The 17,421-nt window shown below is 29.0% G+C and overlaps 1 protein-coding gene across 1 annotated transcript in view; it reads left to right on the forward strand.

The window, feature by feature from the left end:
- The window catches only part of LOC129968213 (cGMP-inhibited 3',5'-cyclic phosphodiesterase 3A-like), an 87,844-nt gene that overhangs the window by 25,257 nt on the left and 45,166 nt on the right, over window positions 1-17,421 (forward strand). Inside the window, exon 2 of the mRNA XM_056082066.1 lies at window positions 11,062-11,442. Within this exon, the coding sequence (XP_055938041.1) occupies window positions 11,062-11,442 (381 nt within the window). The remainder of the gene's footprint in view (window positions 1-11,061; window positions 11,443-17,421) is intronic.

The raw sequence follows: 17,421 nt of genomic DNA on the forward strand, positions 1-17,421 counted from the left end.
AAAATAAGAGGAACATAATATAAAAGATTTGATCTTCGATCAGCATAATCATTCATTTTTCTACACGCAACGCATAATGTCAGCCTACTTTTGACATTTGACTAAAGCAGAATTTTGACGATAACAGCATTAAAAAGAAAATGCTGTTTAAAAATAACTTCTTTAATACATTTTCATTTTTTGTTTGATTTTTTTAGATATTTTTCATTGTAAATGAATAACAAAAATCAAGACTTTGAAGATTTTGAGATTAAAATGATAATCTTATACTCTTTGAGCTGCTTAATCAATTCCTCTTTTTCACACAAAGTAAAAAAAAAATCAGCTTACATTTGACATTTGACGAACGCAGAATCTAAACTGTAATAACATCAGAAAGAGAATGCAGTTAATAAATAACCTTTGTTATTTCTTCCCTGATTAAATCATTTATGGTTAATTTATGTGGATCCAAAAATGCCTGCTTTCTTTATTTTCGGTTTAAATCTGACAAAAAAAAAAAATACTTTCATTATAATTTAATTTTCTAGACCTTTTTTAATCTTCATGATGCTGATTTCCCTTTTGACACAACAAAACATTATTTATTAATTCCCAAATTATTTTATCCTATCAAAGAACAACATTGACACTTCTGCTTTTAAAAAGCAGTTCATTCATATTTTCCAAATTCTGCTTTAGTGTTTGAATTTGTTGCAATATATCTCGTAATCTAATGGAACAAATTCTTCCCACAATTATCATCGATTTTTATTATCTTTTTTCATCATAATAACCACCAATAAAACCAGATCATTAAGAAATAAAGGAATAAGGCTCGAAGCCACTTAAGTATAGCATATTTTATGATTAGCGTATATTTTAGTGATGTAGGGACGAGAATGCATTTTGGTAAACTATATTTATATTTGGTGCATTTTATTACAAAGATTTCATTTTGAACTGGTTACCATTAGCCAATTGTATTCAACATTAATTTCAACAAAGATTTTGATATCATTTACAATATATTGTTGCGAATCTGTAATATTGCTTCCCTGCATAGTTAGTCTCATAGTCACGAAGAAAGTTTTACAGATAGATCTAACGGATACTAAATGGATGCCAGATCCACGATCGATGAAATGCCATTGGTGATTATTTCGCGGCGAATTTTGCAATTATGATGATGAAAGTAAATGTTCTGGAAAAATGCTAGAATGTTCGCTCTCTCTTTATTAGAAACAGAGATATGAAGATTCTTTTAGAAAGTTTCATGTTCCGCAGGAAATACTATGCAAAAACGAAAGACTGAAGCGATTTAGATAATTCTTTTTTTAACTGTTGATCGCTCTGTAAATTGTTAACCTTGTGCTCTGTTCATTATATTGTTGCTGTTGTTTAATGAACAATTTGCTGTTTGTATACTGTATTTGCCGTTTGTTTACTTTTGAAATTAATTGAACTCTTAATGATTTAAAAATTAAGATTAGTATGCTTCCTTTTTTGTAATTTCTGAAAGAAGAAACTATCAAGCGCCAGTTTAATTATGGAATTCTAAAATTTTTCACAGATACTAAAGCCCCGGAACTATCTACCAATTTTTAACAATTTAATCTAAAGAGCTGGGTGAGATTTTTTATGTGAAATACTCGACTAATTGTTTATTATGTTCCACAAACAGTTGTGAGATTTTTTTTTTCTTTAATCAATATCATTCAATTCTGATACATTATCCTTCTTAAACTTTGCCTTGTTAGGTCATCAGCTCTATTATATTTTGAAATAACAAAATTTAGAATCATCAATAAATTTATGACAACAGAGATATAACAAAACATTATTTCTCATGCTTGGCTTTTCTTGGAAACGTTCTTTATGAAATCAAATTACAGTCATATGATATGTATCAAATTTTCAAGGATAATCTATTTTTGGAATCCAACATAAGGAGAAAAATGATGGATTTCTGAGAATTGTATAGTTAGAAAATATGCGTTTTTATATATGTCATATACTGCTCCATTGTAATCAAGTTTTACATGTTAGTAGAATTAATTCAGGATTACGTATTAAATTCCCCAAGTCAATTCCATAGCAAGCAAATTCAGAAGAATTCTTAAGCTATATAGAATAATTATTTGTTATATATATATATATATATATATACATATATTCATAATAAAATGACACTAGTAATAAAATATATTTATTAATTTATTTTGCTTTTAGAAACTCTTCTATTTTGTTTATTTCATATCGTTGTCTATTAATAAGTCGTCCTCTTAGCATCAACTGAGTAATTTTATATTAAACTGTATTAATATTTTCTTTATAACTAAGAAATTCTATTAAAATTTTTTAATTTTTATTTATTCTTTAACTTTTTTTAACCTATTCGATATCTATTGCTATTTCCATTATAATCGCTTGAGTTCACTAACGTTATAAGAATAAGTATTATCTTAACTCAATCAGCTTCTTTTGATTGTATAACGTATTTAATTAGTTTTATTTTAATCTATTATTTTATTACTTTTTACTCTTCATAAATAAGCTAGGTATCCGACTACGTTAAAAACACTGGTTATCGACCACATTGGCGAATTCTTTTTTTATTATTATTTCTTGTAGTTCAGGCTTTCCTCTTTCCAAAATAGTATTTTCTAGGAAAAGGAAGGTCTGACCTATCATCCAGGAGAATTTTAAAGAAATATTTTAGCTAAAAAATTATTTAACTTCAATTTTCTCAAACTTTAATTTTCATAAAAATTATCCACCGTTAACATGATATCTCAAAAACTCATAGAGTTATTCACATAAAAATTTCAGCGTATGTTTTAAATACTGTGGGCAATAAAATGAACCAAAAGTTTTATTGTTGGTGAAATAATTTTTCATTTATAGGCGTTTTTAGAAAAATTAAGTTGTAAATGTATGGAAAAAATGTATATATACGTATATTTTTACCCATAATTTCTTTGCATCTCAAAATGTTTCTTAGATTTTGGTTCATTTCATTCATCATTATATTCTATAACTTGTGTACAGAGAAAAAATAAGATTGCTGCATTACAATTTTGTGTAGAGTGTCAACAGTTCGGTTAAATTTCATTAAAATTTACTACACATTTTCCTATTTCTCAAAATATATTATATTTCCAAATAATTTTTTTTTGTATTTATAGTGTTTATAATTGACAATACATCTAAAAATCATAAATAGTTTTTAAAAAATCCAATTGTTTAAAAATATTCCTTCGAACATAGTCGGTTACCTTAAATGTAAGTAGCAAGTAAGTTGAGTGATATGGTGTTAAAAAATATCTCAATTTTTCTCATTCTATGTATACTAATTTTTATTTCAAAATCTTTTTTTTTATCTTTTAAATGATAACAACCAAAAAATGATTAATACTATTATTTTTTCTATTCAAAATTTTTTTCATAGATTATAAGTAAAAACCGAATAAATACCACCAATTAAGATAGCCAACGGCAATGCATAAATTGTCATTAAGTGCATTCTTTAATTAAATTCTTGAATAAAATCAATAAATTAATGGCAATAAAACGTACCAACAAATCGAAATTCATCGTAATCGTAATTCACTGTAACCAAAGAAAATTATCTTATTATATAGACGCTACATTCTTAAAAAATAAGTATAAATTCTGATGGAAATCACCAATTCAAAGAATATCAAATAAAAAATTGGCTAAGGTGTATGTACACATTAGAAGATTTTTAAATGTTTTTTTTTTAAATCCAGTATTTTTACAGAAGGTCATTAATATGTGTTTAAATTCATTTCAGTGAGAAAAAACCATATTACATTAATTATTAATTAATTAATTAATATTTAATGAGCTAATTAGTCTATTTTTTGAAACATGATATCTTAAATTCTAATTTGTACAGACACACAATTTTAGTTGGAAATTATGCCTAATATTAGTGTTTATGTTGTCTGCCTCAATCAAGTTATAAAAATGTATGGATTTTTTTAAACAATTTTTTCATCAACGATGAATAGAAAAAGCGAAATTTTTTCTGTCATTTTAACATTTAAATAGCTATTAAAAATTTATTTCTATAAATATAACTTTGATTGAGACACAAAACATCCACTGTTTCATACAGAGTATTTTGATATATAAATAACTGTATTTGCTTAATTTCTTGTTGAGTTATGATTGTTTGAATGAAGCAATATAGTGGAAAAATGTCATTCTTCATAAAATGAGTTTAAAAAACACCGAAACTAGAGTGTTTAGTGAAAGTACCCCAAGAAAAATAATTATAACTTGAGAAATATTTCGAATATTGACAACATTTTGATATCGTTCGAAAGCTAAAGAATCGGAGAACATTTTGAAGCAATAAAAAATATTCGATATTTTGAACGCTTTTCGAAGTTTCAAGTGTATACATACAACTTAAAATAAAAATTAAAAAAACAAAACGTTATTTCTTCTTTGAATTTCTGACTGAATTATATTCATTGTTTTATTTGCAATACGACATCAACGACATATGACTATCTCAATAATGAAACAGTTCTATTTGATTATATTTAAAGCAAAATTAAGAATTTTTAATCAAAACTATGACCATACTCTTCACTATAAACATAAATTCCATATTAAATCTCAAAATTCCGAAACAATTTAACCTCATTCAAATATAAGATGAAACAGTTAATTTGGTAGCCAGCATAATTACGCATGATAATAAATTAATAATAATCCATCACCAAAACCACACATAAAAGAATTAAAATTCCTGTCAACTCAATAATAATTTTACAAGCTGTTGTTCGAAGATAAAATTTATCTTTACTTTAGGAGCAATCACTAACGAGGCTTTTAAATGCAAGTCCCCTCCTGGAAAACAGCCCCGAATTCTGGGACATCTGTGAATAATTCATTTTGTAGCAACATTTGTCTGAAGGTACCCGACGGAGTGAGGCATTCACAGATTTTGTACACTTGAATGTTGATCCAGGGGAATGAATAGGAACCTATAAATAAGTTCGAAGCCCGATCTTCTGCGCGTTTCATCGATCGACCTGACAGACGGGATTGTTCTGCTGCGAAGAAGTGGGTGTTGGAGAGAGGCATATTTCTTTTTTTTTTATTGTTATTTTTTTTTATCTTTGTCGTCTTTTCTCTTAGCTTGCTTTGGAAATTATTTTTCTTGAATAGCTCTTTTCTTTTCTTTTCTTTTCTTTTTTTTTGTCATTGCACTAGAAAGAACTTAAAAGGGATAGGAAAATTGCTGGTTATTTCTGGGAGATTTTTAGGATTTATTAGAGTGCTAGAGAATAGAATGTCAAAATAGTGAAAAAGTGTTTGAATTCTATTTAAGTTAAATATAGATATTTTAATTAATTACCTAATAATCATTCCATCTGTGCTTCAAAGTTTTTTTTAACCTAATTTGTATAAATATGTAAAAATGAATGTTTTGAAAATGGGAAAAAATATTCAAATAATTTAATTTTAGATTCAGGTTTTAGTCAAAATGAATGAATTAAAAACATAAATTATTAATTTATCATTTCTTTATTAAAACGTAATCTATATTCAGGGCAAAAATAAATAAAAGATTTCTTAAATCTAATATTTATTTCTTCAAAATTAATTAAAATAAGGCAAAAGTAGTTACTATGCATTTATGAAGCAATGAGGAGTATAGATTGGACATAATCGATTGTTATTTATTATCAGAACCCTATAAATAGTTTTCCCTCTGTAATAAGGTTGTATTTCGGGCAAATTAATCTAAGTTTATTCACTTAAATGTTCCTAGACCAAAATATTAAAAATTTCCTGTTATTTTGATAGCCTACTATTTTTACATTCCATTCAAGGAAATTTGACCTGTAAAAGTCATTTGTTTTGTTAGATACAATACTGATTTGCTTCTGAAGTATTACATATTTCCTAAATGAATCAGTAATAAAGCAAATTTAAGTAAGGAACTCTACATGAAATTGGGGAAAAATATTTCTATCATATATTAGATTCCTTTCGATGAGGCTATTGAAGGGTAAAACATTTAGGCCATCAAAGGTACAAAAACTAAATGATGTGCTGACTCTTTACATAATTTTACAGGGTGGGTTTTTTTAAAACTTTTTTCTATACGTTGTAAACTGGGAGTATTGTAATCGTCAAAAAATTCGAAGGTAAAATCCTAGATGGGCCCACCTCTTGGCGACTTATTTGAAATCTCGCCAGGTTGACTACCAATTGAATATTTGTTATTATTATTTTTTTCAATTAAAACACGATACTTGAATGCCAGAAATAATAATAAATGAAATAAAATAAATATAATAAAAAATAAATAATAAAATAAAATAATAAATAAATAAAATAATAAATAAATAAAATAATAAATAAATAAAATAATAAATAAATAAATAATAAAATAAAATAATAAATAAATAATAATAAAAATAAAATAAATATAATAAAAAATAAAATAAAAATAAAAAAAATTGTCTACGTTGCCACATTGGCGACGTTATCGCCACTCATTTGGCGAGAATTCAAAAAGACGCTAAGAGGTGGGCTGTGCTAGGATCCACCCAATACGAACTTGAGGTTTTGACGAATCTCCAAGTTTTTGACCCCTGAGTTCCAGAAGCAGAATTTTGGAACCTGACAGTCTGTCTGTCAGGTTCCAAATTGTTTTGAGGTAAATGAGGTTTGAGGTTTTGAGGTAAATGAGGTTTGAGGTTTTGAGGTAAATGAGGTTTGAGGTTTTGAGGTAAATGAGGTTTGAGGTTTTGAGGTAAATGAATGAAGTATGATCTTTACACCAAATTTGTTGATTTGTATCAAATTTTCACCAAAATCCGTTCAGAGGAACTTTGTCCATCCAGCTGTTTGAATATAAGCTTACATGATAACTCCCAAATGAAAAGAGCTAGATAAATAACATTCGGTGCACAGATTTAACATTTATAGAGTAGACATCTGTCAAATTTTGAGCTAAGTCCAACAAGGAATTGTCTGTCTGTCGGTCAGCTCTTTAGAAACATGTATGATAACTCAAAAACGTAATGATTTAAATGTACTAAATTTGGTATAGGATTTTGTGATCACAAGTGTAGTTTTGAGTGGAGTTTTAGCTTCAGTTTGTTGGGAAAAGCGCATTTAAAATACAAATTCGATTTTCGGATACTATTAACTGCATACCAGGGATTAATCGCCAAAGATTTCTCCAAGAATGACACGAAAGCATCAGTAAAAATGCTAAAATTCCGCCAAAGATTAATATTTCGTAACTATTTTACGCCACTGTCATGCAAGGTGTTCTCTAGGATAACACCTTTATTAGAGGATATGCGAGAAAATTTTGAGGAGACCACACCAGTTGGTTTCTCCTCTAAAAATGATTGTAAAGTAGCAATAGGGATTGGATAGTAAAAAACAATTATAACCAGTAGCAATGATCTTATAGAAACTTACCCACTCTCTCTATTAACATTTGACCCAGAACTTCAGCCATAGACGTACAATCACATGCCAAATTTGATACATTTAAGTCATTGCGTTTTAAGTTATCGGGATTATGTGCTTGTAAAATGTGAAAAGCGACAGACGGTCGACGCTTTTATAGATTTTATTGACAATTTAAAAGGATTAACAATTAAAATTCTAATTATTTTAACCAAATTTTGTTATTTACGTTTTTTTTTAATTATCGAATTCATTTGTATTCGGTCAGACAGACAAATTTCCTCTGAATGAATGTCGTTCCAAATTTGATAGAAATTTTTAAATTTCATAAAACTACCACACTCCAAATTTTACGCTTTTAACTCAAAGCATTTTTGAGTTATCCTATTCATAAACAGGCAGACAAAATTTCAAAAATGTTATTTTCTGACTCAGGCAGTTTTAATAAGTGAAGAATCATCAGAATATTGAGTTCGAATGTTTTTAAAATTATAATCTTTTTCTATATTTCGAGTGAGATTAAGTAAAAATGTTTACAACGTTTCTTATGCAAATAAGCAATTTTATCCAAAGCCACTCATTAATCTTGTATCAGCTTGAAATGAAAGTAAATGATTATATCAATAATATACTTGAATCGGTCAAGAATTTGACCCAAAATCTTTTCACTTTGATAAATACTTCTTTTTCCGTTATAATAGGCACAGCGGTACGCAAAATCATGTGCTATTTTCCTTACTGCAGGATGTGTACTTAAAGACTGAATGATATTACAAAAGCAATTTTAGCACAAAAAAAAACTTTTAAATATTTTATAGTTTGTTTGTTTTTTGAATTAGTAAACGAAATTTATTAGAAATGTTAAAAAAGAAATAAAAAGTTATATTATAAAAAATAATTAATTATTAAAAATTGAATTATTTAAATAATAAAATTTTTTAAAAGTTAAATCATCAAGAAATTAGATTATAAAACTTTAAATAGTTAAAATTTATAGGCATTTTTCTAAAACTCTAAAATAAAAATCCATCAAAAATGCAAAATATAAAATTCTTAAACGTGTCGACATTTTCTCTGATTTTGAATAATTAATTTTTCTCAGAAATTAAAAAAAAAATCAATTCGTTACTGAATATTGTATGAAACCATTTTAATCTCTAAAGCATCTCCTGCAATCGATAAAAGATAAAATGGAGAAAGCACAAATTATGTCTTTTTCTCAAGTTCCTCTAATTTTTAGTGATCATTCTGTAAAATCTCTATAAGATAAGTATATACCATATATTTAACCCTTCTGTGGCACTTTTCCTCAAAAGCAACAAATGTTATCGAAGGCCTATTATTGATTCTTCACAAAAATAGGGCATTTATGACTATCTGCACAAGTTCGGTTTATGTTCTTATAATCATTTCTTTGAGATAAGGCTAAACCAAACCATTACACTACTGTCTGCTCAAAAATAACAAAAGTTTCTCTTTCATCAAGCCCATCGTAGAAAATTTATCGACTTGATGCCCAAATATTGCTCAAAATAACAGATCCGTGACATGATTAATGAAGATTATAAATCTTTTATAAGAAGGAAGGCATGATATCATCATTGACTAAAAATGATTTTAAAGGCCTTCATTAGCCACTAAAACATCCATTATTGTCTTTTTCAAAGCATTTTAAATATTAAATTTCCTTTTTCTTTTTTTCTTTTTTTTCTCCTACATATAATCTATAAACTTCTTGAAGACGATAGAGTGTTGCTTAAAAGTAGACTTTATCACATCGATTCTTTCCCCTAAAGTTTAATAATAACAATAACATTAATTTAAAGAGTTTATGTAAACATACTAATTAAATAATTAATGAACCTTTGAGAGAAAATATCCTTTATTATTAATAATAATGTTGTTTCCAAAATTGGAAATAGCATATTATGAACACATTCATTTGTCCAATGAAATTTTTTTTTCCGTAAGAATTTCCATGCCACGGAATTTCCATTTTGATTTGAATCCTTAAATGCATACAACAGGAACATTTTCTATTGATAAGAATTCTGCTCATGTGCAGTCAGTATATAGATTTTATACACGATTCTATATAGATTCAGTATATAGATTTTATACACGATTCTATATAGATTTTATACACGATTCTATATAGATTCAGTATATAGATTTTATACACGATTCTATATAGATTTTATACACGATTCTATATAGATTTTATACACGATTCTATATAGATTCAGTATATAGATTTTATACACGATTCTATATAGATTCAGTATATAGATTTTATACACGATTCTATATAGATTCAGTATATAGATTTTATACACGATTCTATATAGATTTTATACACGATTCTATATAGATTCAGTATATAGATTTTATACACGATTCTATATAGATTCAGTATATAGATTTTATACACGATTCTATATAGATTCAGTATATAGATTTTATACACGATTCTATATAGATTCAGTATATAGATTTTATACACGATTCTATACAGATTCAGTATATAGATTTTATACAGTATATAGATTTTGTGCTTTTTGGTGGAACGAGAGAGTAAGATATTTAAATTAAATTACATGGCCAGATTATATCTATATATTAATTTGAAAAAATCTTCAGAAATTAATTTAAATTTGTCCTTTAGTGTGAATTATTTTCTTGCGAATTTAAGTTTCAAGCATTTAATTCCATTTCGAGACATATTCAAAGCGTCTTCGTCTAAAATAAGACATTTTGCTAATTAATTAAAATTCTTATAATGACCTTTAATTTATTAAAACTTTAATAATTACCTTTAATTTATTAAAACTCTAACCTTATAATTACTGTTAAACGTATTACACTCATGTTCCATAAATTGCCAGCAATCATGACTTATTCATAAAGCATATTTATTAAACAAAAGATAAAGAACAAAATAAATGGTGCATGTTCATACCATTCATAAAGAATAACACTGTTTGCTCCCTGAAGCAATTACAAAAAAAAAAAAAAAAAAAAAAAAAAAAGGCTTTTTTTTTTCAAAAACTTAACTAAACACCCGTAGTCATTCCGCGTTGCAACTCGGGGAACAATCTATATTGTAACGTCTACTGACATTTCCATCAACTTGGAATCGTTGCTAAAACTTAGAGATGACACTTTGGGCTATTAAAGTTTCTCGGATACTTCCATCAGTATAGACAGCCAATAATTCTACCACATAAAACATCATCAATATAGTTCTCTATATCATAACTATTCTGCTATGGCACTGAATGATACAGCTTTATTTCTTTCCCCCCTTTCATTGTATACCCCTCTCTTACACTCTCGTCATTGTGACATACTATCGACGCCATCTGGTGGCAAACTTTAATAGGTATATTGTTCTTGAAGATGTGTATAATAATTCTACAGGTGAAATTTTTACATCAGAGTTCTATTTCCATGTGATTCTGAATTATCCTTAATTTATGGACATGAGTGTATTTTCATATTTAGACCTATGTAATTGAATGTTTTTTTTTTCTAAATACTCCACCTGAATTGCCTTTGTTCTTTTTCACTGCCCAGGTATTGATGATGCATTTTCTCTCCCCACAGAGTAGTCACCATCATCATCACCACCACCAACAGCAACAACAACAACAGCGAGATCAACCTCAACACCACCACCAGCGCCGCAACCGAAGAGAATCGTCTGTGGACCTTGCGGCTGTCACTGAAGCTCACGGACTCGTCTCGGACATGCTGGCTGACCCCCAACTGCCTCCCCACATCCTGTCGGGGCTGCGGACCCTCTCCAACCTCCTCTCTCCCACCCCCGCTTCTACATCCTCGTCCTCGTGCTGCGCCCCTCAGAGGGTGCACCATAGGCGGTCGCCTCAGAGACGGAAGGCCAGCCTTATCCTCCCTTACTTCCGGTCATCTTCGGACAATGAGGAAATACCTTTCACGGGAGAGAGACCGTCGGCTTTGCCCAAGGTATAGTGGATATTTTCGTGTGCATTAACTTAATGATGCTGCCTCAACGTGGTGTGAATATCAGATAATTTTCTAACGCTTGTAAGCCACTCACTTACGAGCCATACAACGAAAGTATTAAAATTTAATTGGATAATCAGTGCAGATCCCAAAATGGCTAGAAATTATTTCATTCACACACATATGGAATAAAGTTCAGCTCATAATATCTATATCTTTTCAACAACTGTTTCAAATCGAAACAAGCCAAACTAAGGCAATCTTTCTTTTGACGGATCAGACCCGACGTTTGATAAATTTTATGCTAAATTTTTGATTTCATATTCTATTTTTAGGTTTTAGTGTCCCCATGCAAATGAATAAGAAAAAATACAAAGATACGGGAAGGCAAACTGATGAAATTCCAAAGATGACATTTTTTCTTTCAGACTCATGGAGATTAAAATCTTTGAGATACATAAAAATCTCGATTTAGAATTTTTAGGCAGTCACAAAGTTTTATATCTTTGGACTGTACACAAGAAATAGAAATAATTCCATTAATTTCAACGGTGAATACACTCTTTATGATGACTTTAAAGGTGCTAAGGACAGTAGCATAAACTAACCTGTTTTATTGTAATAATAAATTCGTTTTCCTCATAAGAACCTATAAGAAGGGATTGAAAGAAAATTTTTCACATACTTTGCAATAAAGGCCTTATCCTTCTTCTTCTGAATACAGTTGTATACTTGTATAAACCAACGAATTCCTTGTATACCAAGGATGAGCGATAGTTAAGAAATATATATATCTTTGTAGTGTATACGGCATTTTTAATGAATATATGGAGGGGATATGCATTTTCGACTCCTTTTTACCAGCTGATTGACACCAAAATTTGACATAAATTACAATTGCAGAAGTACCGAATTTCACTGATTTAAATCATTGTGTTTATGGCTTATTGCATTTACATGCATGCGAAAGTACAGACAATTTTTAGCAAAATTCGACAAATAACTACAGTTTAGATACTGAATCTATGTGCCAAATTTTATCGGCGTAGCTCTTTGAGTTTTGTAGTTATCGAGTCCACTTGTATTTGAATAATCAGACAGACCGACTTCTTGGATTTCTTTCAAAATTTAATAGAAACCTGCAAATTTTGTCTTAAGTCCATATACCAAATTTCAGCTGTCTTTATCAAAGCGTTGTGGCGTTATTGTGCTCATATATAAACAGACATAATGCAGCAAAAATATTTTCAAGACTTTGGAAGGTGTGAAACGTAAAGATTCGTCAAATCTAGAGTTCAATTTTTTTGACGATAACAATATTTTGTGGCAGAGGATGTATAAAAAAACTCTTGATAGTTGAAATTTAAATAATAAGCTACGGAATATAATTTTGCTTTACTAATCAAGGAACTGTCTTTAAAAAGAAAAGCTATATTATAGAGATTTAAACTAGGATCAGAAGAAATTATCTTCAAATTTTATGAGCTTACTTCTTATAAATGTAGTTCATATCACTTACATAATCTTTCAAAGTGTGTTATTTCTGAAAGAAATAGGTAATCTTAAAATCAAAGCCATGCACCAAAAATAACCGAAAGATTTATTTATTGATTTATTTTCTTCATCTTAGAAATTCATTAAGGTGCTATTTTGGATGACAATCAATATTCTTTGTGCAATTTTTAGTTCCCATTTTCCAAGGATAGTTTTCTGGAGTAAATTTGTTTTTCTAATGCCAAGGGTCAGCCTTCAGTCTTCCATAGTCTATGCCAGGTTATCCGTCATTCCGAGGTTCAAATCGAGTTTATCAATCAAATTCTAGGGTCATCTTTCAGCGATTAAGTTTTGAAACGTCATCAGACGTCACCATTCCAGATTTTTCTCCTAAAATAGTAATTCAAAAGAAAAAAAAATAATATTCGTTTTAATAAAGAAGAAAAAATATATCGTCAAATCTTTTTACGACCTTTAAGGAAGGTAGGATTCAGGTATTATTATAAGTGATGTCAAATATACATAAATATACATAATTCTTATTCTATTTGAATTAGAGTTCAACTTTTCATTCTAATCTCAATTATTCTGTTTTATATTTTCATACACCTGAATATTCCAAGCCAACTTTCGATGAGTTTTGAAATTTTTTTAATTAAAGACAAAATATTTTTCATGATATTAATCCGTGTGTGAGCTCAGACGTGAAAAATTTAGAAGCAATGATTTTCCTTTAGTTCTTTATTCTGAAAGCATAGGTAGTCAAAAAAAAATTTAAAATAAGAAAGGTTTATTATCTTCTATTGTAGGAAGAATCTTAGACGCAAAAGAATTTATTAGAAGTCCACAAGAAGAATAATTTTTTAAAGAAAAGATTTAATTCGATTATTTGCATATGGTGGTGAAATTATGATCGGACGATATTGGTAAGGATCAGGTAATTTGAACCACGATCAATGATGAAGACGTCATCAGAGCTGCCATCCCTTTCTATATTCTATACAACGTCATCGGTAAAAGATTAATTCTGGAAAATTGGATACTCTACGAATATTTAAAAGAATCTGATGACTTACAGATCAAGTCAAGAATCTTCTATATTGATACTAGTGCTGGTCTTCCCAGACGTGCCTGAAATAGAAGTTTCCTAGTGGATTAACACTTAAACCATTTTTCTTATGGGTACCAGAAATTTTCGCTTTTTTAAAAGTAAAAATTAAATTTTTCAATGGTACTATAACTCAATGCAAAAATTACACTTTATATAAATATTCTGCTGATTGATATTTGAATAAGAATATATTTCCCCAAATAAAGTGTCAAATGTTCTTAACCAAAATTATTTAAAAACTGATGGGTTAAACAAATATTCTTAACCAAAATTATTTAAAAACTGATGAGTTAACTAAATGTTCTTAACCAAAATTATTTAAAAACTGATGGGTTAAACAAACATTCTTAAAAAAATTATTTAAAAACTGTTGAGTTAACGAAATGTTCTTAACCAAAATTATTTAAAAACTGATGGGTTAAGCAAACGTTCTTTAAAAAATTATTTAAAAACTGATGAGTTAACTAAATGTTCTTAACCAAAATTATTTAAAAACTGATGGGTTAAACAAACATTTTTAAAAAAAATATTTAAAAACTGTTGAGTTAACGAAATGTTCTTAACCAAAATTATTTAAAAACTGATGGGTTAACCAAATGTTCTTAACCAAAATTATTTAAAAATTGATGGGTTAAAAATCCTTCAGGATGGCTATTTATGCCATACACTGGGAATCAGAGGAAGAACGTTATGACTTTTAATTCTGAGTAATGCTCTTAGTCAACATTATTTAAAAACTGGTTAACTAAAAGTCCTGCAAGCAATTTATTTATCATCATGCAATGGAAAAACAAAAATAGAAGGCTGTCGCTTTTAATTCCGAGCCAAGCAACGTTATTTAAAAATTGATATGCTAAATGTCTTCTAATAGAAGATTTATTTATTCCAGCACAATCGGAATAGACTTACAAAGGATGAGATTGTGGGTTTTAGTCCCTAACCCTGTTATTAGCCAAAATTAATCAAAATTTGTAAATTATAAGTCCTTCGGGAAGGTTATTTATCACTATAAACTGAAAATAAGACGGTTATAGCTTTATTCTCGTCATGCGAGTAACCAATATTGTTTAAAAATGGATAAATTATAAGTCCTATAGAAAGCCTAGTTGTCGCCAAACATTGGAAATCGGTGAAAGAAGGTTGCGGATTTTAATCACCAATCACTATTTTAACCAACATCATTTAAATAATAGTGGACTGAAATCCACCAGAAAGGTTATCCATTGTCAAGCAATGGAAATCTTAGGAATAAGGTTCTGATCTTTAATTACCCACAATATTTTTAGCCAAAATTATTTCAAAATTGCGAACTAAAAATCCTCCAAGATTATTTATCACCATTCATTGGAAATCGGAGGAAAACGGTTATAGCTTTTAATCAATAGCTTGACCAACATTGTTTAAAAATTGGTTGGCAAGCTAGGGAGGGTTATTTATGCTAGGAGGGCTGTTTATGCTATTATTTAAGCTAGGGAGGGTATAAAAGGGTTATTTATCTCGATACAATGAAAATCGGTGGAAGAAGGTTACGGTTCATAATCCCCAGTCATGCCGACAACCAATATTATTTAAAAATCGATGAACTAAACATCCTCCGGGACGCCTAGCTTTGCCATTCATTGAAAATCGGCGGAAGAAGGTTGCGGACTTAAATCCACAAACAAACTTTTAGTCAACATTATTTAAATATTTGTGGGCTGATATCCACGAGGAAGATTATTTATCACCTAAATTGGAAATTGGAGCGTTTAATCCTCAGCCAATATTATACAAAAATTGGTGAACTAAAATTCCTTTAGGAAGACTATCACGACACATTGGCATTAAGTCAAACTTTTATCTTGAATAATGTCTGAATGCACTAATGCCACTTTGATGAATAGAAGATGCCACATTTTTTTATTTTATTGGTTACCATGGACTCACTCCTGAGAGTATTAAATGACGTAATGACCATATTTTACATTAAATGCTATTAAAACAATCAGATCCCCCGAACCAGATCAGAACTAAAAGACAGGTTTAATTAAAAGAGTAAAATCAAAAGATTAGAAAAAGATAAAATTCAATAATAAGTATTGATGATGTTTGTAAACATGGTTAATTGGAGAAAAACCTGAGAGAGTGATCCGCTCGCAACTTTCTTGCATACTCTCTAACGAAGATGTCTTTCTTCCTTCCTTCACGCATAAGAACTGAAGAATTTGATCAAAGCTACGAACGCCGTGATTGATCAGGTTTTTATTTTCAGAGTCCGAATCAAGATCAATATAATCATTGTTGAGAATCTAGGATTTTTACGAAATTTATAGTGCGGATATGTATTTTAGACGGCATTTTATCAGCCGATTGACACCAAAATTACAGTTTCCAGGCTTACAGTTGTAGTCATAAGATGGCGTATCAAATTTCATTGATTCCTCATCGTAAATAGTGCATTTAAATACATGTGAAAGTACAAACCGACAAAGAATCTAACCTTTGACAGATTTACTTCAAAATTTGATAAGAATCTACATAAGACTCTAGACCATATTTTAACCCCTTTGTTGTTTGCGTTTTGCAATTGTTGAGTTCCTTTAAAACTGAAAACCTAGACACAAAAACGTCCGACAACATATTTCGTTCAAAATTGATAGAAATGTATATTTTCTTATTTAAGATTATACATCAAATTTCATTTATCTAACTCAAAACGTTTTGAGTTATCTTTCACGGAGACAGGCATAACCCCAAAAATGAGTTAAAAATCGGGGGAGCTTTTAAAACGTGGGCATTCGTAAAATCGCAAGTTAAATTTTTTGACTTTCATAATATTCCCTCTATACTCCAAAAATGAAAAGGAATATATTGAAAATTTGGTGAACTATAACAGTGTTATTAAGGAAAAGAACGACTAAGAGAAAATAAAAGAAACTTCACACCTTTGACTCAAAGTGTATGTTATGAATCTGTAAATCTGCTTCCTAGCACGATTAGTTCTATATTAAGAAAGATAGTTTTACGGACAGCTTTAATGGATTCTGATCGGTTGCCGGATACATTACTCCAGGAGTTGGCGAAAAACTTGGAAAACAATTGAAAGATTTTGGCTAGAAAAGGGGAAAATTCTAGAATCTCCAAGAATTTTGGTGATAGGAAAAACGAGTTCTTTCTAAAATTGAAAAAAATGTCAGAAAACCTCTCCCTCCCAGAGTGCATTTTTCATAATTTTTTTTATTTATTATTTTCCTATTTTTTTATTTTTTTATTTATTCAATTTTCCTTTCATCGTTGCTTAATTCTGAAAAATTGTTTAATAGTGCCGGAGAATAATTTTTAAATTTTAGGACGAACCCTTTTTTAAGGCACTTAAAAAAGGGTTCATCATTACG

This window comes from Argiope bruennichi, chromosome 5 (genome assembly GCF_947563725.1).
Source record: "Argiope bruennichi chromosome 5, qqArgBrue1.1, whole genome shotgun sequence".
NCBI lineage: Eukaryota > Metazoa > Arthropoda > Arachnida > Araneae > Araneidae > Argiope > Argiope bruennichi.